This window comes from Dysidea avara, chromosome 6 (genome assembly GCF_963678975.1).
Source record: "Dysidea avara chromosome 6, odDysAvar1.4, whole genome shotgun sequence".
Lineage (NCBI taxonomy): Eukaryota > Metazoa > Porifera > Demospongiae > Dictyoceratida > Dysideidae > Dysidea > Dysidea avara.
In genome coordinates, this window is record NC_089277.1 from 29,574,680 (window position 1) to 29,597,612 (window position 22,933).

At 41.8% G+C, this 22,933-nt stretch overlaps 2 protein-coding genes across 2 annotated transcripts in view; one reads left to right on the forward strand and one right to left on the reverse strand.

Annotated features, from left to right (window-relative positions):
- The first annotated feature begins 5,029 nt into the window (after positions 1-5,029).
- LOC136259389 (nicotinamide N-methyltransferase-like) lies at positions 5,030-5,824 on the forward strand. Its single transcript, XM_066052882.1, has one exon. It carries the CDS (start codon positions 5,030-5,032, stop codon positions 5,822-5,824), a length of 795 nt encoding a protein of 264 aa, XP_065908954.1.
- Positions 5,825-5,932: 108 nt separating this feature from the next.
- Positions 5,933-22,933, reverse strand: part of LOC136257183 (pre-mRNA-processing factor 17-like) — a 59,897-nt gene continuing 42,896 nt past the window's right edge. Inside the window, exons 13-18 of the mRNA XM_066050253.1 lie at positions 22,568-22,660; positions 19,432-19,508; positions 14,821-14,921; positions 14,723-14,766; positions 6,757-6,825; positions 5,933-6,156 (exon numbers count right to left, since the gene is read on the reverse strand). Of these exons, the coding sequence (XP_065906325.1) occupies positions 6,048-6,156; positions 6,757-6,825; positions 14,723-14,766; positions 14,821-14,921; positions 19,432-19,508; positions 22,568-22,660 (493 nt within the window). The 3' untranslated portion in view covers positions 5,933-6,047. The remainder of the gene's footprint in view (positions 6,157-6,756; positions 6,826-14,722; positions 14,767-14,820; positions 14,922-19,431; positions 19,509-22,567; positions 22,661-22,933) is intronic.

A 22,933-nucleotide genomic window follows, 5' to 3' on the forward strand; every position in this document is an offset into this window, starting at 1 on the left:
GTGCCAGGTATGATGTTAGTATAATATATAATAATGTAGTAACTTTTGAGTACATGCATGGTAATTGGCTGAACATAGAGATATAATATTTTTAGACAGACAGCTAGGCGAAAACCATCATAATCATGACAAAAGTGAAAAAAAAAACAGTATGTGAATCCTCTGATAAACCAGACCACATAGCTAATCTGATCCACACAGTAGCAGATCCATTGTGGGTATGGAAAGAAAATTAAACATTGTTTAATAATATACATAGAGTCTAAACAACAACAAACATCAGCAACAAAGAACTGTACAAAAAAAACACTATAGCAACCACATGTCATGGTAGGGTCTGTTACGGCTAAATTTTGCCAAAATCGTAACACAGCAGATTAAAGTACCAAATTTGGTACAGTGATTTCTTAGGATGTATAAAGTGATTTCAGAAGGGGTGCCACTATGAACTCACCCTGTACCCCTTTTGTACGGACAGCTAATTTTGACAGTCTGCAAAATTAGAACTCATTACATTTACTATTTTGAATAACTTGTTTTCCTAACCACATTAGTACATTCCCAAAGGTTAATAGTTCCTTGTTTGTGAATGAGTAGTCCATGACATCCCATAATAATTTTATTACAATATCATGTCTCTGTGTGAAAGCGGGTACATGGCCTAAACATGATAGGTTTAGCAAAATTGAAGTCAGTAAAATTTAAACTTGGCTATTTCATGAAGGTTTTTCACAATAACAGTTAGTTACTTATTTTCTGTCAAAAGTGATGTCTCCACTACACTGGCTGAGTATTGTACACAGAACACCAGTTTTCAATACACTTGACCTCCTGAGGTTCAACCTTATGCGTACATAACTACAGCCAGAATTTTACTATAGCTATATAGCTATACATTTGCACAGTTCTATTTGCTAATGAAATGTACATACATTGCTGTTCTGTCATTGAAATTTTTTGAGATGATAAAATCAGATAGAGACCATCTGATTCTGTCATCTCTTATTTCAATAACAGAACAACAATGTCATTAGCAAATAGAGTTGGGCAATATTTCAATATGATTAAGGTATTAATACACAGTGAATGGTATTTGTGGTATTGTGATAATTGAAATACCGCAATATAGCTATTGCAAATACTGAGAGTAATTGCAGGATACTGTTGGCATAAATGTGAGCCATTCCAAAGCATCATAATGTCAGACTGATTTGTATCTTCAAAACACTACAATATTTCAGTGAATATTGATATCACCTCCTTGTTTCAGTTTAATGTCCATTAGATGTACATAATCATAAATGCCAGTTACAAAAATTATTGAATAATTTCAATTATTTCATTAATACTGTATTGATTCTTAGAATTCTCAATATTGCCCATCACTAGCTACCGTGCAAAATGTATAGCTAGCTATACTGGCTGTATAGTTTTGTATGTACTGTAAGGTTGAACCTGTTTATAACCTCAGGAAATCAAGTGTCCTGAAAACTGGTGTTCTGTGTACAATACTCAGCCAGTGTAGTGGAAAACATTGGCATTGCTTTTGACAGAAAATTTTACCAATTTTAATTTTCGCTAAACTTATAGTTTGTTTAGGCCATGTATCTGAGACATGTCATTCCTGACCGCAAGTGGAAATGCAAACCACAGACAATAGCTGATAGGAGATCATATTTCCTGTATGGTTCATGCCTTCATGCAGTCGCGGGTTTATATTCGTGACACAATTATGCGGTGGTATAATTAGCAAACCACTGCAGCTCAGTTCCTCTGGCCCGGGGATTATAGAGGTCACAACTGGCTGCTCGGGCTATAGCTATAGGTATCAAGTTATTCAGCTTGACTATAGTCTCTCTCTCTCACTGCCAAAGAAGTTACCGATCGATCAGACTGTTGCAATGATGATCAAGTTGGCTAATCAGTTGTTTCAGGGTAGGGTTCAAGCGTCGCGGAACGTTTTTCTGCGCTTGTCATCAACAGCTCAAATTAGGTACGAACTGAAACGCATATTATGAACTAGCTAGCTAACCAACCAGTTTCCTAGCTGCGGTCTACACCACAGCTATGCAATGGTAGGGTCCGCAATCCGAAAAATGAACTTTTATAAATTGATCCCCTACCATTGTATATAGATAGTGCACTGTACTACTGTGTAACTGCATTGGTAGCTTTTTCAGTTGCTAAGCTATAGGGTCCGCAACGTGAAATTTCGACCTCCGAGAATCAACTACCAAACCACCCACAAATGCTAGGCTAGGTGCCACTTAGAAAATTCCAGATTGGCGTTATTTTTCATTAACGTCTTGTCGTGCAAATCGGCGAATATGCTTACAAATTGCGAGATTTTTTGCTATATCTTCAAGGAAATGTCTTTTAAAGCTACAATATGTGCTCTCAACCTTTCTTACTAAGTGTACTCTAAACTAAAACCATCAGTGGCTACATTGTCTGGAGCAATTTCCAGCCGCAGCATCGCGAAAATGAAATTTCGGACTCGAAAAAAGTTTCGATGCCACTGGAGCACACAGTAGCGATGCCAAAGTAACCCTCCCAGGTCAAACTGGTCTGGCATGGGTCCAACTATCACCACACCAAATATCATCGAATTCCAAAATTGTTTGCCATCTGGCTGAGCTCAACGGCTATCAAAAATTCATCAAAAATACTGATTTCATTCACTGACGGGAACTTTTGCTAGCCATATGTGCTACTTTATTTCTCAAAAACTTACTAGACCCATAGCCAGTAGCTTTCATTCATAGGGTTGGTCTGGCAGCTTTTCTAGCGACCACAAAAACTGCCAAATGCCAATATCCACGAATTTTGCCGATGTTGACCAATTTACAATGCGTTAAAGAAATTTTACACACCAAACGTGATGCTTTGCCTCTCTAAAGTCATGCTGCATCCTTGTTTAGTTATATTCGTCCATAGGGTAGCACTGGCGGCTCTCTAATCGAGGCCAAAATCCATCAAATTGCCCATCTCACCATTTGTCATCAGTTTTAGGAAGTTTTACATGTCAAATATGTTGGTTTACCTCTCTACATCCTTGCTGGACCATGTAATCACCTTCACCTGTGTAGGCAGCTTTCTTCAGTCTCTTCAAAATGCCAGAGCACACCAAATGGGCGCAACCATCAATACCAGTTAATGCTTAGCTATTTTGTTTCATTGGTTCCATGTAAAAATGACAGGAAAACCAGCAGAAATGTAATAGAGCGCAAATGGAGTTAGTTTAGCTCTAAATAAACTACATGTTTATACAAATGATCACCGAAATGCAAATTCCGATTATCAAAAACCACAATCGAAATTTCCATTCGTGTAGAGTTCCGAAGGGTGGATATTCAAAACTAGACCATAGATAATATACCTACTGACAGTAGGTATATTATCTATGACTAGACTAACTCCAGTTGGGTTATGTAATATTTCTGCTGGATTTTCATGGAATCAATGAAACAAAATAAGCAGCAAGTGGTGTTGATGGTTGCGCCGAGGCCCAATTGGCATGCTCTGACATTTTCAAGAGGCTGAAGAAAGGTGCCTACACAGACGAAGGTGATTGAAACGTCCAGTAAAGATGTAGAAAGGTAAACCAGCACGTTTGACTTGTAAAACTTCCTAAAACTGATGACAAATGGTGAGATGGGCGTTTTGATGGATTTTGGCCTCGATAAGAGAACTGCCATTGCCACCCTATGGACGAATATAACTAAACAAGGATGCAGCATGACTTTAGAGAGGCAAAGCATCATGTTTGGTGTGCAAAATTTCTTTAACGCATTGTAAATTGGTCGATATTGGCAAAATTCGTAGATATCGGCATTTGGCGGTTTTTGAGGTCGCTTGAAGAGCTGCCAGACCAATCCTATGAATGAAAGCTCCAGGCTATGGGTCTAGCAAGCTTTTGAGAAGTAAACTAGCACATCCGGCTAGCAAAAGTTCCCGTCAGTGAATGAAATCGGCATTTTTGACAAATTTTTGACAGCCGTCGAGCTCAGCCAGATGGCAAACAATTTTGGAATTCGATGATATTTGGTGTGGTAGTAGTTGGGCCCATGCCAGACCAGTTTGACCTGGGAGGGTTACTTTGGTATCGCTACTGTGTGCTCCAGTGGCATCGAAACTTTTTTCGAGTCCGAAATTTCATTTTCGCGATGCTGCGGCTGGAAATTGCTCCAGACAATGCAGCCACTGATGGTTTTAGTTTAGAGTACAGTTAGTAAGAAAGGTTGAGAGCGCTTATTGTAGCTTTAAAAGACACTTCCTTGAAGATATAGCAAAATATCTCGTAATTTGTAAGCATATTCGCCGATTTGCACGACAAGACGTTAATAAAAAATAACGCCAATCTGGAATTTTCTAAGTGGTACCTAGCCTAGCATTTGTGGGTGGTTTGGTAGTTGATTCTCGGAGGTCGAAATTTCACGTTGCGGACCCTAGCTAAGCTGCTTGAATTGCAATCTACTGATGGGTTTGCATGGTGTAATAGCTAGATTGCATTTTTGACTTGGGCCAAAATACATGAGGACTATGCACAGAATTGTTGATATGTCAGAACATTTTGGTCACTTATGTGGCTTTCACTTCATTTCCCCAAAACATTAATGATGACATATGTACACGGCCTATGTGCGCTTCAATCATGATGTGACCGGAACCAGGCTTCCACACACATCCAGATTTGAAACTTTGAAGGACCATAACTCGATGTTGGAGTACACTATCACTTTCAAACTTTGACCTGTTATTGCATAATGTAGTGAAAATTGTAGGTCAGTAGCATACTGTGTGGTAAAATTACAAGCAGTTAAAGAATTGGATGTGTGTGGAAGCCTGGTTTTGTCAAATCCGGTCACAGTATATTAAACCTCATGTTTGGCTGCAATCCAATCTGTCGGCATTATACTTGTGGCTGTACACAATGCAGATCAGTTTGACATAGCATGATGGTTTGTAGCTACAGTGGTGAACTATTAACAAGTTATTATGTATTGTGTGTTACAGTCATACAAAGAGTATGATAGATCGCTACAGTGATGTCAGAAATTACTTACAAGTTCGATATCCTGATGTATTTTCTGAAGGCTCACAGTCAGCCTCCACCAAGCGTCAATATGTGTGGTTCCACCAATGCTTTCATCACTTCTACCAAACATACAACAAACAGTGGGATAATGCTACTGCAGTTCTGTTGGAGGCAGGAGGAGGTCCCTGCATTTATCCTCTCATCAGTGCTGCCCCATATGTCGCAGAGATATACCATTCTGACTACATGGAAGCTAATCGTGAAGAAGTGTTGATGTGGAGAAACAATGATCCGGACGCTTATGACTGGTCTCCATATTTCAGACACATTGTACAAAGCCTTGAAGGTCAAACCAGTCATGATGCTGTGGCAAGACGTAAAGAAAGGCTGCGAAGTGTCCTCAAAGATTCTGCTCCCTGTGATTTTAGAGCTAACATAGTTGTTCCATCTGTTAAAACTCCTGTCAACATTATTAGCAGTAACTTTTGTATGGATGTCTGCTATGAATCACTAGGAGAGTACATTGGTGGACTAAAGAAGGTTTACGACATGTTGGTTCCAAAGGGCTTTCTTGTTTCACTGTCAACACTGGGTCTTAGCTGGTGCAAGTATGGAGATGTGACATATCTGTCCTCTTACCCGTTATCACTGGAAGATATACAAACTCATTGCAAAGGAGCTGGCTTTAATATCCTCCACACTGACAAATTTGACGAGCCGTTAGAATCAAGGAACATCTACAATGATTCGGTTGGCTATTCCTTGATCATAGCACAAAAGCCATAGCTCCTACTGACTGAACTATTGGTTACATAGTGTGTGATCCCTATAATGCTAGGACATACTGTATTGTTGTGACATATGTAGATGTCTGACATAAAAATTTTAAGCCGCTTATTTTGTAACTGAAGAGTATCACCATAATTATACGGACACACAACAAAACACATAGAGTAATGTAACATGTACAGAGAGGGTGTGTATAATGAATGGTATAGTGGATTGTGTATCAGTCCCAGAACTTGATCAGTCCATCCCAACCACATGTTATCACTTTTGAAGTCTCGTGAGGATGCCACAGACAACCAATACATACAGAATCATGTGCCTTGAATTTACTACAGTAAAGAGAAACATACAAGTACGTATAACAATTAGGGCAGGCATGCACATTATAAAAGGTACAGTGAGGTGTTGAAAAATACCATTACATGTACCTTTTTTCACTAAAAATATTTTACATGGTGTAAGGATAATTCTCATGGGGGCTTGCTCAAAGGAGGTTGGAGATGCATCATTATTCATCTTGTGATCTCAAAAGAATATTGCTACACATAGTCAGCACTAATCAATACCACATACATATGTACAGGATGAATAGCTTAGTATATCCAAGCCACATATACACAGAAACCTTTACCACATTTTGTTACATAATCAGATAGAGGTCACTTGTTAGAGGTGATGTACAGTGTGCAGGTCACATGGCAGAGGGGTTAAGTGGTCTGGTGGATACTTTAATTAATACCTTAATGGATATTTGGTAGAAGTGTCAACCTCAGTAGTCGTGTGGGGAATGAAATTGGAATAACCACTAACCAACAAATATATTCAATAATGACACTCATAAAGTGCTTTCCAGGCTTGAAGGCTTGAAGGTTCATAAATATGTAGGAACTACGACAGTGGAAAATATTTCATGTGTGCACATACTATACCTGTAAAGTTTAGTTGACTTCCAGTCCCATACATGCAGTTTACCTTCAGCATCTCCTGATATCACATAGCTGAATACAAGTAAAGTAGCACATGTAAACTAGGGCTGAAACGGATAGCAACTTTTACTATCTGGATATCCTGAACAAAACCTTTCTGGATATCCTACAGATAGTACTTGCTATAAAGTTTATTGTGAACAGCCTTATTTTACTAGTACACACCAAAGTAAATATAACGTTCATATCAGAACAAAGAGTTTGTAGTGTTACTTTGCACTTACAGTAGCTAATACAATTGTCTATAACAAGATTGGCAGATAAAGAAAACACGAAAACAGGATGTATATAGCAGTTGCTACAAGACCTTTCACAGGTACAACTAGTAGTAAACAGCTCTTTATAAGGCAATAACTCTTCTGCTACAGCTTCTTCGGCAACATTACCACATTAGTGATGGAGTAGTCACTCACAAAAAAGCAGATTAATTTACCAGGCTGTTGTTAACTTCGTGTAAAAGTAGCTAACTTTTCATGGCAAAAAATCATTCATCTAGTGATGAGCAGTTGGTTTCTTCAAAGACAGATAAAATGCCTTAAATTATTAGAAACTACCCGGTTGGCTTCAGGTTACTATCCAGATATTAAAGTGTTATCTGGATATCCGGATAATACGGATATCCGTTTCAGCCCTAATGTAAACACATACAGTGTACGGTACATATTAGGGCAGGGATGAATATTGGAATTTACCTTCGAATATTCGCTTGTAAATGTTCGGACATTCGAAGCTTCAGTGTTAGCCTTCAAGTTACAGATTTTCTTGTACTTACTAACATCCTTCTTAAGTTTTATCTTTCTAGTCCTATTTAATAAGTTTGTAGAGAATTGACTGACCTATTAATAGTAGCAATGTGTTGTGCGCATGTATTATGTATTGTATGACGTATGCAATCACGGGGCTTAGGGCTTTAATTAGAGTATTGAGAGTTGTATCCACTCGTGGCGAGCCAATCCGAGGTAATCTTTCCTGAAGGCGAACCGATACGTCCTTACCGTGACATTCTCTGGTGCTGTGAAGGAACTCTGTCGTCCATTGAAGCCGATTCATAACCCCAGGCGTAAACGCTGTGGCATCGTGGCATATTGGCTCTACTAACAGTGCCAGAAGAGGCAAGCACTTCATAGTTGTTTGCCATTTGTAATTATTTTCAGTGGACTACGACGATGGAAAGGTTAACTCGACTACGGACTTCTCGAAGAGCATACCGCTCCCACGTGACACGAATTTTTGGCAAAGTGGAAGAAACTCTAGCCACAGAACTTGATGAACTTGCCGTCACTTATTTAAACACCGCTGTTACTCAGTTAGAGAAGAAGAAGGAGCAGATTGTAGCACTTGATGAACAGATTTTCGAACTGATACAAGAATCTACGGAGTTAGAAGAAGCTATTATGGATTCAGAGGAGCTACAGGACACCATAACGGAGAAAGTTAATGAGTTAAACAAACATGTGGACCTATTCCAGCGGGAAAATCATTCTGCTACTCCCTCACAGCAAGGATCAAGTGAAGCTACAATACAAGGACCAGACAAGGAGGTTGTGAGTGATATAACTAGCACATTACCAACTGGTTCTTGTGATACACCTTTTACAACTGTCACTAGTGACACCCCAGTGTTATGTACTACTCATGATACACCAGTAATGAACACCATCAGTTATGCACCAGTGGTAAATGCTAGTTTTGGAACTCTTAGTAGTTTGGTACCAACCTCGTCACTGACACTCCCAACACTAGACTCATTCTCGTCACATTCGACTTCACCTATCTCACTCACATCTGTCAGCTATGTTTATGGTTCAGGGCCTCCCCCCTTAATTCCAACAGTTACGAATGCTGGCAGCCCTATATCATCTAGTCTAGCAGGAGACCCAAGTCTGTTATTGCCATCATTATCAACCCAGAACCTTAGACTCAGCAACTCTACAAGCTTAGCTGGAATTCCCACTATCAATACCGTATCAACCACACACCCAATAAGAGCAGCAGGTCACACTCAATCTCAACAGTTTGCTATGTGCAGGTTACCCAAACTGACCCTGCCAACATTCTCAGGAAATCCTCTACATTGGCTAACCTTTTGGGACTCCTTCCAAGCTGCAATTGATCTAAATCCCAATCTAACAGGAGTACAAAAGTTCAATTATCGTAAGGCACAGCTTGAAGGAGATGCAGCTAGGACAATTGAAGGGTTCCCCCATACTGACCATAACTATTCACATGCAGTAGCCATTTTACAAGATCGTTTTGGTCAGCCTCACAAGGTGACTGCTGCACACATGAAGGTTTTACTTGAGATACCAAGACCAGCTAACAACCTGACTAGTCTGCGTGTGTTTCATGATACTATTGAGAGCCACTCCCGTGGCCTTTCCTCACTGGGAAAACCTGAAGAAACATACGGTGACCTGATTGTGCCTATTATTCTTGGTAAGCTGCCAAAAGAGATCAGACAGAATCTAGCAAGAGAAGCCACTACCTCAGAATGGACATTTTCTCAGCTAATGTGTTCTATCCTGAAGGAAATTCGAATTCTAGAATCCGGTAACGATGATCTATGCAAGTCTCAGCCCCATTCTACAGCTGCCTTTGTAGTGAGTTCCAAACTTCAGGGTAACAAACCTAAGTTAGCACCATCATGCGTATATTGCAAGGGACCCCATGCAGCTCACCAGTGCACTACTGTAACAGATCATCAAAGACGACTGGAGATTGTGAAGCAAGGTCGCTTGTGCTATAACTGTCTTGCCAAGCATAAAGTCTCACAATGTAATTCAAAAATTCGATGTAGAAACTGCAAGCGAAAACATCATACGAGCTTGTGCAACAGTGACCATAGAACCGATGAACCAAGGGCCATACCTCAGATCACTCATCAACCTATTGTGCCACAACCTATTCCTTCACCTACCACTAATGCTACACCAGTCACATCATTGCTCATTCCTGATTCCCACCGTACTATTTGTTTACTCAAGACTGCTATAGCTCCTGTTATTGGTGGTGGCACATGCCTGAATGCCAACATTCTTTTTGACAAAGGAGCACAACGCTCATTTATTTGTTCAGAACTAGCTAACAAACTCAACAATGTGCCATCCACCACTACACAAGTAGCTCTGTCTTCATTTGGCAATGACTCGCCATCATTTCAGACTTTAGGAGTAGCTACTATCCAGATACAGACGCTTACCAGGGATCTTGTTCCTATTTCTGTCCTCATAGTTCCACAGATAGCCTCTCCTATTCAGAATTCCTGTGTAGTGGAATAAGAGAGCTTACCACCTTTGAAAGGGCTGCAGCTTGCAAATCCCGTTACAGATAGTGACGAATTTCTAGTCTCTATTCTAATTGGAGTGGACTATTACTGGTCATTTGTACAGGACCACATCATTAGAGGAAACGGTCCCACAGCGCAGCAATCCCAACTTGGCTACCTTTTATCTGGACCTCTACCTTTATTGTCTACCCAATTACCAATGTCTATCCTGCTTCAATTTACCACTACACCAAAGGAGATTGATTTGCAACAGCTTTGGTCAACAGAAGCCAGTGGTACAGACACTCATGAATGTGGTTCTAGCTTTCTCAGATCCTACCAATCTAACAACATCTATCAGCTACCGGATGGTACTTATACAGCCAAATTCCCATGGAAAGATGACAAACCACACCTACCATCGAATTACAACATCTGTAAGGGAAGAACTAACAGTTTACTCACGAGGTTAAGGCAAAGTCCACAATTACTGAAAGTGTATGACAACATTCTAATGGAACAGGAACGCCGTGGTTTTATTGAAAGGGTCAATGACACTCACTCCTTTTCTACTCCTGAACTGTCAGTACACTACTTATCCCATCATCCCGTCAAGAAGGACTCTCAAACAACTCCTATTCGCATTGTATATGACTGTAGCTGCTGTGAGAGCTCCTCTGCTGCAAGCCTGAATGATTGCCTAGAGGTGGGACCTCCTTTCTTGAATGATTTATGTTCCATTCTGTTGCGCTTTCATTTACACAAGTATGCCCTGTCAACAGACATTGAGAAGGCCTTTCTTCATGTCAGATTACACGAAGACGACAGAAATTTTACTCGTTTCTTGTGGCCAGTGCAACCTGAGAACCCTGACAGTTTACTTCAGACTTTTCGTTTTACATCTGTTCCATTTGGCACAGCCAGTTCTCCATTCATGTTACATGCCACTATTGATCTACACCTTCGCACATTTCGTTCATGTGTTTCCGAATACATTCAGCGCAATATCTATGTTGACAATATCATATCTGGGTGTGACACTGAGGTTCAACTCCTTGAATACTACACACAAGCAAGGAACTTCATGCAACAGCTAATTTCAACCTAAGGTCTTGGGCATCAAACAGTATCACACTACAACAGATTGCTACTGCCAATAAGACCATCGACCACAATACCACTGTCCAGATCCTTGGTCTCCTCTGGAATACATGTACAGATACAATGTCACTGGCTCCCAAGTCACTGCCTTCAAGTAACATCATAACCAAACGTAGTGTTCTTCAAGATTCATCATTAATCTTTGATCCTCTAGGATGGGCTACTCCAGTTACTATCCGTGCCAAGATACTACCACAAGAAGTATGGCAACAGAAACGATCCTGGGACACTCCACTTCATGAAGAACTTCAAAAGAAATGGGTTCGAATACGCAGTGACATCCTCAAGCTCTCTAACATAACTATTCCAAGAGCCTACTTCCCTATCCTATCAGACAAAGTTATAGATCATCTTTATGTGTTTGCTGATGCCAGCACTAAGGCATATCGTGCCATTGTTTATCTCTGCAGTGACAACAACATCTCATTTGTCATGTCCAAAAGCTGTGTAGCTCCCATCAAAGCTTTGACTCTACCTAAACTGGAGTTGATGGCTGCTGTTACTGCTACCAAAGTGGCAAAATTTGTTCAAGCTTCAATTTCAGCCAGTCAGCACCTCATTCCAGTACACCTCTGGACGGATAGTCAAATAGTTCTCCATTGGATCAACAATGGTAGCCATTCCAACTCCTTTGTATACCAACGAGTAACTGAAATTCTGAAGTTTTCCTTCAACAGTTTGGTCATTTACACCCTCATCCGATAACCCCGCAGATCTCCTTACCAGGGGAATATCCACAGAGCAATTGATGTCATCTGAGTTATGGACACATGGTCCACAATGGTTGTCGAACACTTCCAATTGGCCAACCTGGACACCTATCAATGTTCTTGATCTAGTAGTGACTGAAGCTACAGAATTTATACCCTCCACTACCATGTCTTCATTGAAAGATCGAACTAATCTACTCACAGTCATTGATGCTTCACGGTACAGTCACATTAATCGTTTGTTGGGCACCATTGCTTACATCTACCGCTTTATTCACAATCTTCGCAAGTTAAACCCCAAACTTTCTGGTCTGCTTACTAGAACTGAATTGTCTGATGCACGTAGACGTTTGATCATTACAGTACAACACAGTAGTTTTCCAGAAGAACTTGCTTACCTGCTCAAGACATCCTCAACATCTTCCAAATGTCCTCACTTAGTCAAACAGCTTAGATTATTTATTGATGACAAGAAGTTAATCCGTTGTGGAGGACGAATACATAATGCACCGATATCAGATCTTAGCAAGTTTCCCTACCTCCTACCCAAGAAGCATCCCGTCAACAAACTGATTGTAAAGGACACTCACAAGAACTTGTATCATGGAGGAGTGAATACAAACGTTACTGCCCTACGCCAGATTTTCTGGATACCAGCAATACGGCAGTGTGTTAAGAGTGTATTGAGACACTGTGTTCCCTGCAGGAAGCTCATTGGTAAGCCATACAGAGCCCCAGACCCACCACCGCTACCAAAGATCAGGGTTACTGAAGCTCAACCCTTTACCATCACCGGTGTGGACTTTAACGGAGCCTTATTTGTCAAGGAAGGACAACAGGAGAAGAAAGTCTACATTTGTCTTTTCACTTGCGCGGTAACAAGAGCAGTACACCTTGAAGTAGTAAGTGATTTATCTGTTGATACATTCTTGCTGGCCTTTAGAAGGTTTTCCAGTAGAAAGTCACTACCACGCAAGATGATCTCCGACAACGCATCTACATTTCTTGCCGCCGCGGAGGATATACAGAAGTTATTGCAATCAGACACTCTGAAAGAGACATTGGAACGTCAGAATGTTACTTGGGAGTTCATTCCCAAACGAGCCCCATGGTATGGGGGCTTCTGGGAAAGGACGATAGGACTTACGAAGCAAGCAGTGAAGAAGACATTGGGACGAGCATACATATCACGGGAGCAGCTGGAAACAATCATTGTTGAAGTGGAGGCAATGTTGAATGATCGACCTCTTACCCATGTTTCTTCTGATCTTTCAGATCCCGAACCCCTCACACCATCCTATTTGTTGTATGGTAGAAGAGTGCAGATCATTCCCCATGATCTAGAAGATGTAGATGATTCTGATGATCCAGACTTCCTCACTTCAAGTATGATCAGGAAACGGGTAGACAAACAGACACAAGTCATCAAGCAATTTTGGATGCGTTGGAAGAGTGAGTACCTCACCTCTTTGAGGGAATTTCATAAATCTTCAGGACACAACCAGCAAGTCATTAAGAAAGGTGACATAGTGATAGTCCATGATGAAAAAGCTAGACTGTATTGGAAACTGGCAATCGTAGAAGACCTCATTCAAGGAAAGGATGGCTACATTCGTGCTGCAAATATCAGAATAGGCAACCATAGGACATCACGTCCAATTGTTAAATTATATCCTTTAGAAGTGTCAAACACTGATAATGAAGAACTTCCAACTGAGACTGTTTACAGTAAGCCAGATCAACCAGAGTCAGGAGATAATCCAGCTATACATAGTGATCGCCCCAGAAGAAGAGCTGCCGTGAAAGCACTACGTCTAATATCTGAATGGGTGGATACTCTCAACCGCTCCCGGGAGGATGTAGAGAATTGACTGACCTATTAATAGTAGCAATGTGTTGTGCGCATGTATTATGCATTGTATGACGTATGCAATCACGGGGCTTAGGGCTTTAATTAGAGTATTGAGAGTTGTATCCACTCGTGGCGAGCCAATCCGAGGTAATCTTTCCTGAAGGCGAACCGATACGTCCTTACCGCGACAAAGTTTGCAAGCATTGGAAAGTGCATAGCAGCAGTACTGAATGATGCGATCAATCGATTGCAAATGGGCGTATCCGCTATACTGCAATCATACATAGGTAAACAGCAACTAATGGCTAAACAGATGTTTTCCTGCAATATCTATCACTTTTTAAGGTGTTTCAAGGCTATAACTGTGGTAGCAAACTAAATTGCGATGATGTAAAAGTGGGCGTGGCACTCGCGAAGAGACGAACGTCGATTGTGCAAGATCAATAAGCAGCTGCAATAAAGACAACGACGTTTATTTGTAATTCTTTTGTAAAAAATGAGTGCATTACAAAGCTTCGAAGGATATTTTTAAAATTCGAAGTTTACTTAACCTTCGAACCACCGAAACATTCGAAGCTTCGTCCCAGCCTTAGTACATATGACAATAAAATGCTACAAATCACTAACTACATTAATGAGGTGGCTACAGTGAAACCTCACTTAGTAGCCACCTCATTAATATAAGACCACCTCATTATAGTGACCATGTCAAGTAGGTCTCAAACATAGCTAGGTAAGGTGTGTTTAATGACCTCACTAATAAGACCACCTCATTATAGTGATCATAACAAGTAGGTCCCAAACATGTACTTTATAACATCGTTTTATAAAGTCATTTCATACACTGAGATGGCATTTTTCATATAACAATTACGACAGATAGACTTTACCAATATATACATGTATGCCTTAAAGCCTAACCTTCCTTCAGGTGACACATCTATTTGACAAGCATATCCTGCAACCTGTAAAGCAGTGATGTGCATGAAACATTAGAATACATTTAATAGAGTACTAACCATATGGCCTTTGAAGTTCTTTTTACGGTTCATCCGAAAGTTATTCAGTACACCGAAGCAGAGAATTTGGTTATCCATAGCCTGACATAACACCCACTTCCCTGTGATAAGAACAATACTCATACAGGTAAGTGACGTTTATTTGTAAAATACTACATATAAGTAACACAAAGAGTAAATAATAGAGGAACTGTCTTTTTATATCATATTTCAGAAGGCTCAGTCTCGCGTATCAATGGTATTAGGCCTACTTTCCTAGAATTACAGCTAGTTAGTTGTTAAAATATTAGGATACAAAGCTGCACGAGGCATCCATATAAAAACTGCCACGTTTTCACGCCTTTGGCCATTTTGCTAGCTCGCTAGTGTTAGCCATTTGTGAACCTATTCTACTAATTTACCATTGTGATGTCGGGAGACAACTCAGAACTGCTTGCTGCCATGCAGCAAACACTCGACCATATGCGTGGATGTGGAGAACTTGAAGCACACGCAGTCCCCAGAAGGGCAGGAAGCACAGCTCCCTGATGGTCGTCAGCCTGGGACGTTACCAAGTAACACGGCGCCAAGCATCGTTTCAATGCCAGACAATGTATTCGGCAGTGATGACGATGACAATGTCGCCACACGCCTGACCTGGCAAGAGCAAATGGAGCTCAAAGACGACCCAGACGTCAACAAAGTCGAAGCGTCCAAAGGGTGAGAAACTTAGCTTAACTAAAGACACGCCCTTTCACCACTCCACCTCGCCTAGACAAACTGATGGCTACGGAATGCTCAAAGAACGTTAAATCTGCAGACCAATCCCACTCCTGCATCCAGGCACTATTCCTGGATGCAGCTGGCCCTCTCATGGGTCTGCTAGACAACATTAATAAGGACAATCCTATTATTGTGGAGGATGTGGAGACCACAGTAAAAGCTGTTCTGACTTTCATGGGAAACGCCTCTTCCTAATGTAACGTTGAGAGGAGGACACTCATTCTGGAGGTATACAACAAGGACCTTGTGGCATTTGGCCAAGACTCCGATCTATTCTCTTCAGCTACAACAACACTTTTTGAACCATCCTTTCTGGAGAAAGCAGTGGAGCACCTGACACAGCTCAAGACGTTCCGCCAAGCTCGAGGTGCTGGATCCAAGGCAAGCCACCAAGGTTCCCTCACAATACACTCAGCAAAGGGGCAGACCCAAGATGATCCTGAGGCAACAAAACAGCCTACCATACTCCAGAGGAGGGACCAGCTCAAGAGGAAAGGGTCCAACAGCTTTCAGTCAGCAGGCCAAGCCCAACAAATGACTAGAACCCAATGCACACATATCTTTGATGTCAAGTTCAAAAGAATGTGTAAATTATGTTAGAAAACCATGGCAACCAACGGGTACCGTATTTGACCAGTTAATAGCCGCCCCCGCATAGTAGCCGCTCCACAGCCTAGAATTATTGTCATAAGAGCCGCGGCTTGTATCTGAACATATTGTTACAAGTGTTGACTAGACACATTTGAAGCAGAAACCAGGAAAAGGAGTTGTTTTAAGCCAGGAAATAGAATTTTTGAGAGAAGCTAAAGTGAATGACAGTATTGACAGGTGATTAAACAAGGTCAGTCACTCGTGAATCCGTATAAACGCTGCGGGCTGCTGCCACACAAGCTCATAGTAGCCACCCTCGGATAGCAGCCACAGGGTTTTGCTTGCTGAAAGTTATAGTAGCTGCGGCTATTAACCGGTCAAATATGGTATATTTAGTATATGCCTCAACATGTGTTAACCTCAGTCTCACCAGTCTACGATGGCGTTGCAGCTCTTCAACAATTTAGGAGACTGTTCAAAACGTTTGACGGAGTTGATAAAAGATGGAAGGCCCTTGATGGAGGCAGAAGCTACGTAGGAAACTCTTTAAGAGTGTAGTGACTATATTATATTGCCAGGACGACATCGATGTCAAGGAACTAGCAGAGATTATTGATATGTTGGGTGGCATCAATATGTCAATGCTTAAGGAGCTCCACGATGTAAAAGAACAAATTGAGAAGTTACAGCACAAACATGAACTGTTACAGCATGAATATGAACTGCAGATTTACAAGTTGGCCAAGTTGCTTATATGATGGAGGCAAATATACTTGGATTCCTTCTTAAGGAAACTCAGGGGGTAAAGTCTCCCTTGATATCTTTGCGGGAAGTGTTATCATCAGTAATAATAGTGTTTTACCAGTAGGATCGGCACTGATTTACATGATTTACAAAGGTATCATAAAGCTACAGGCATCACTACTGTCACTCAATGTGGCTGGCAGGCTGAGCCACTTCGTAAAGAATTGGCAAGCACTGACAACAGAAAAATGAGTAATCAAAACTATACAAGGTTTTCAAATTCCACTCCTCAACCCACCAGTGCAGGTACAACAGCCAAACCCTCCTACATCCTCAGAAGAGCAAAGTCTCTTGATACAGGAGGAAGTAGGTACCCTTCAAGAGAAGGGAGCTGTAATCAACATACCCAACCCTCAGCCACAAGGGAGTTTTTACTCAACTTTCTTCCTAATACCCATGAAAGGGGGTCAGATGAGACCAGCAATAAACCTCAAGAGATTGAACGAATAGGTGGAGCCCTAGCACTTGAAGATGGAGGGTGTAGCCAAACAGATAGAGTACCGCATGCACTCTACCACATTACATTTGAGCCTGCCAGGGGAGAAACTTCACCACATCAAGTTGGAGGCGAACCAGACCCCACAGGAAGATCAGGTGACAGCATGTCAGCTAGCTCAAGTGATAGGGAAACTGCATGTAACATTTCAAACTAGCAGTGTGGCCTATCTCCGGCAGTAGTATGGAGGTACAAACCTTTCTAACGAAGCTGAGGAGCTAATCCTTGCATCCTGGAGGAGTAGAACATTGCGATCCTATGATTCCCACTTCAAGAAATGGTTGGGCTGGTGTACTGAACAGGGTTGTGATCTCATTTCAGGACGAGCTCCTGATGTAGCTAATTTTTTGGCAGAGCTAAACTCACAGGAGTACCAGACCAATTCACTTAATACTTACAGATCAGCAATATCCAGTGTTCACAACAAAGTGGATGACGTCGACGTGGGTAAGCACCCTTAGTGGCCAGACTCTTCAAAGGGGCTTTCCATGCAAGGCCATCACTGTCTAAATACACAGGTACCTGGAATGTGCAGGTGGTTCTTGATCATATTCTACTATGGTGAACACTGCTACACTATCAATAAAATTATCAACATTCATGTGATAATGCTGTATGTGCTGGTGTCGTTGGCTAGACCATCCCACTCCACTGATTTGGCAGCTATACAACTGGACAATTGTCAGTTCAAACCAGAGGATGTAGTATTTCTACCCTCTACTCTGGCCAAGCAGTCAAGACAGGGTAAACCCCTAACTGACTATTATTTATGCCAGTTTTCCTGACAATAAACAGCTCTGCCCATTGGAGACACTATTATTATTATTAGTATTGTTATAAACAGGTAACAGCACATTTGAGAAAGGGAAACAGTCAGCTATTTTTAGGTATCGTCAAGCCTCATAACCTTGTAACTCCGTGCACCATTGCTAGGTGGTTAAAAGAGATCCTTAAGATGTTGGGAATCAATGTGACAGTATTTACAGCACACTACACAAGAGGGGCTTCATCCACAGCAGCTGCTGACTCTGAGATTACCACTGGGGATATAATTATTGAAAACAGCTGATTGGAGTACAGAGTCTGTTTTCAGAAAATTCTACTACTGTTCTAGCCATGATCCCTCTTATGGCTGAGCCGTGCTATCCCGCAGGGGCAGTGAGACATAGCTAGATGTTTGTAAAATCCTGTGTGTACCCTCTATTGTGCTATTTGTGACATAGTACTGTACTCAACTCCACCTTCCCAAGCCAGTTGGTTGGTTGTGAGCTATGAACAACACCATTGATATGTGAGATTAAGCCTTCTGAAATATGATTTCTAAATGGCTCAGATCACACAGTGATTGCATGCTATTTGGGATTATATGAAGAAGGCGAAGTTGAGCATATCAATGGTCCCACCCACCCGTGCCCTTAACTTTCATGCATTCAGCTCACTAACAAAAGGCCAAAGGTGTAAAAACGTGACAGTTTTTATATGAATTCCTCGTGCATGCACAGCAGCGCACGTGCTTCATATCTAATATTCTATGACTAACTAGCTGTAATTTAGGAAACCAGGCCTAACACCATTGATATGCTCAACTTCACTTTCTCCATATAATCCCAAATAGCATGCAATCACTGTGTGATCAGAGCCATTTGGAAATCATTGAATCTTGACAGTGTTTGAGGGCAAACGTTTGCCTCAACAGTCAACACTTAACAAACCTACTGTAATTCCATACAAATCAGTACACATACTTTTATAAATACACACACACTAACTTCTGCATCAAGACCCTTCTTTGAGCCACTGTAAGTTTACAAGGAATTAAAATTTTGTTCCCATTATAAATTTCAACATATGCAATGCTTTACTAACATCGTGTGCACCGTATCCACAAAACATACACAATTGACAACTTTGACATGCACGCTGTACAAAGGAAAAGCAATGTCCTCATTACAACATACCATTAGGGTGAAGTGTTACTGACGGCATTGAGTGCATCCCAGGTTCTGCAACATACTTCATATCTACTGGAGTATCCCTATGATGACAATGTTAAATACAATAACAGACATCACACACGTGCTATGCACATGTACTATACACACATTACAATACAAACTAACACATGCACTACACTACGCACAACACACACACACACACACACACACACACACACACACACACACACACACACACACACACACACACACACACACACACACACACACACACACACACACACACACACACACACACACACACACACACACACACACACACACACACACACACACACACACACACACACACACACACACACACACACACACACACACACACACACACACACACACACACACACACACACACACACACACACACACACACACACACACACACACACACACACACACACACACACACACACACACACACACACACACACACACACACACACACACACACACACACACACACACACACACACACACACACACACACACACACACACACACACACACACACACACACACACACACACACACACACACACACACACACACACACACACACACACACACACACACACACACACACACACACACACACACACACACACACACACACACACACACACACACACACACACACACACACACACACACACACACACACACACACACACACACACACACACACACACACACACACACACACACACACACACACACACACACACACACACACACACACACACACACACACACACACACACACACACACACACACACACACACACACACACACACACACACACACACACACACACACACACACACACACACACACACACACACACACACACACACACACACACACACACACACACACACACACACACACACACACACACACACACACACACACACACACACACACACACACACACACACACACACACACACACACACACACACACACACACACACACACACACACACACACACACACACACACACACACACACACACACACACACACACACACACACACACACACACACACACACACACACACACACACACACACACACACACACACACACACACACACACACACACACACACACACACACACACACACACACACACACACACACACACACACACACACACACACACACACACACACACACACACACACACACACACACACACACACACACACACACACACACACACACACACACACACACACACACACACACACACACACACACACACACACACACACACACACACACACACACACACACACACACACACACACACACACACACACACACACACACACACACACACACACACACACACACACACACACACACACACACACACACACACACACACACACACACACACACACACACACACACACACACACACACACACACACACACACACACACACACACACACACACACACACACACACACACACACACACACACACACAAATATTGTTGCCCAGAGAACTGGCACTCCAGTTTCAAATCCTCCTGGAGCAAGGCTAGTACCCCATACAAGTCTTCCAGACTGGAACCTTAATGACCTTCAAAAAATCCTCCTGGTGGCAGGTAGTGCTGTACACTGGTGTCCAATTAACCAGTTATTAACGGTGTTGTCTAGGTCAGCCAATAACTGGTGAAGAAACCTTTAAACCAGTTATCTGACAAGTGTTAACATCATAACATAACCTCAAAGAATGTGTAAATATGTGATTGTAATAACTGTTATTGCTAGACAGGATGTTGATGGTCACTTTGGTACCACCCTAAACCTTCCAGCAGGCTTGTTGACTCATTATGTCTGCCAATATACAAACAAACCAATTAACCAGTTATTGCCAATTATTGGTAGGCAATTAACCAGTGACAAAAATTTTGTAGGTGTACAGCACTAGTGGCAGGACTAGTAGGGAGTTTGTAAAGGCGGAACTAGGAATAACGGAATAGCGGAATAACTCGAGCCACAACAAATGGGCGTTTTATATCAATATGGCTTCTTATGCAATGTTAGGGTGATTGTACTGTTACAGCTGTGAACTCATCCGTCGTAGATATCCTTGCAATGTTAGGGCGATTGCGTGTACTGTTACAGTTGTGAACTACACTGCTTCGTCGCTCATAGCCGTCCTAGCGAAGTGATTACTATATGCTCTTACTACTACTGTATGTAGCTAAGTATCATTGCGCTAGCACAGCTAGAATATACAGTAGTTAGCTATTAGTTTTGTTTTAAGTCTTCATCCTTCCAGTGGAGGGATGAAACGAAACGGCTGTCACACCCCCTTTTGCTTGCGACAGTGGTACCATACTTTACATATAGTAGTGGCTAGTAAGAGCTATAATCAAATGTAATTTTGCACTTCATAAGCGGGTACTGTATGTTAAGTATGGTACCAACGTCATGAGCAAAGGGGGCGTGGCAGTCATTTCGTTTCATCCCTCCACTGGAAGGATGAAGACTCGAAAACGAAACTAATAGCTAACTATTGTATATTCTAGCTTAGTTACATACAGTAGTAGTAAGAGCGTATAGTAATCATTTCGCTAGGACATCTATGAGTGACGAAGCAGTGTAGTTCACAGCTGTAACAGTACACGCAATCACTCTACATTGTAAGGATATCTACGAAGGATGAGTTCACAGCTGTAACAGTACAATCACCCTAACATTGCATAAGCCATATAAATGCCCGTTCATTGTGATGCGAGTTGTTCCGTTATTCCGCTATTCCTTATTCCGTCTTTTACAAACTCCCGGACTAGTACCCCACACATGTCTCACGGGTGAAGGTGCTACATGTCATATTTTCACAAGTTCATGGATACCTTTTAGGTGATGTGAATGGCTGGTGCATGGTAGCACTGTCCTCAGGCACCTAAAGTCCCACCCGAGACCATTATGTGAGACGTGGACATTAGATAACACCAAGTACCAGCAGGATAGAATGAAGCAATACACACACGCAGTCACACACGCAGTCACGCACGCACGCACACACCCACGCACACACACAGGTACAAGTCCCTTACCATTCCCAGACTCTTAAACTCTTGTCATCTGAGGTGGTAACAAATCTTCTTCCCTTGTCCACAAATGTGACAGTATTAACAGCACCCAGATGTCTGCAAAACAACAATGACAACAATCACATTATTTTGTATAATAAAGTAACACAAGAAGTATATATAATGTTTGTAGCTACAGGTGTACAGCAGAATTTTTTTAAACCAGGTGTGTGCCCACAGGTCACAGCCGGCCAAAGGGGCCTACTTTATTCCATGGACTGGACTCACGGACTGGACTCATGGACTGAGTTGGAAACAGCTTTTAAACAATAATCCAGGCATTATCCATCCCTTGCAACACTGGAGACAGCACTATCGAGCTGTAATTAC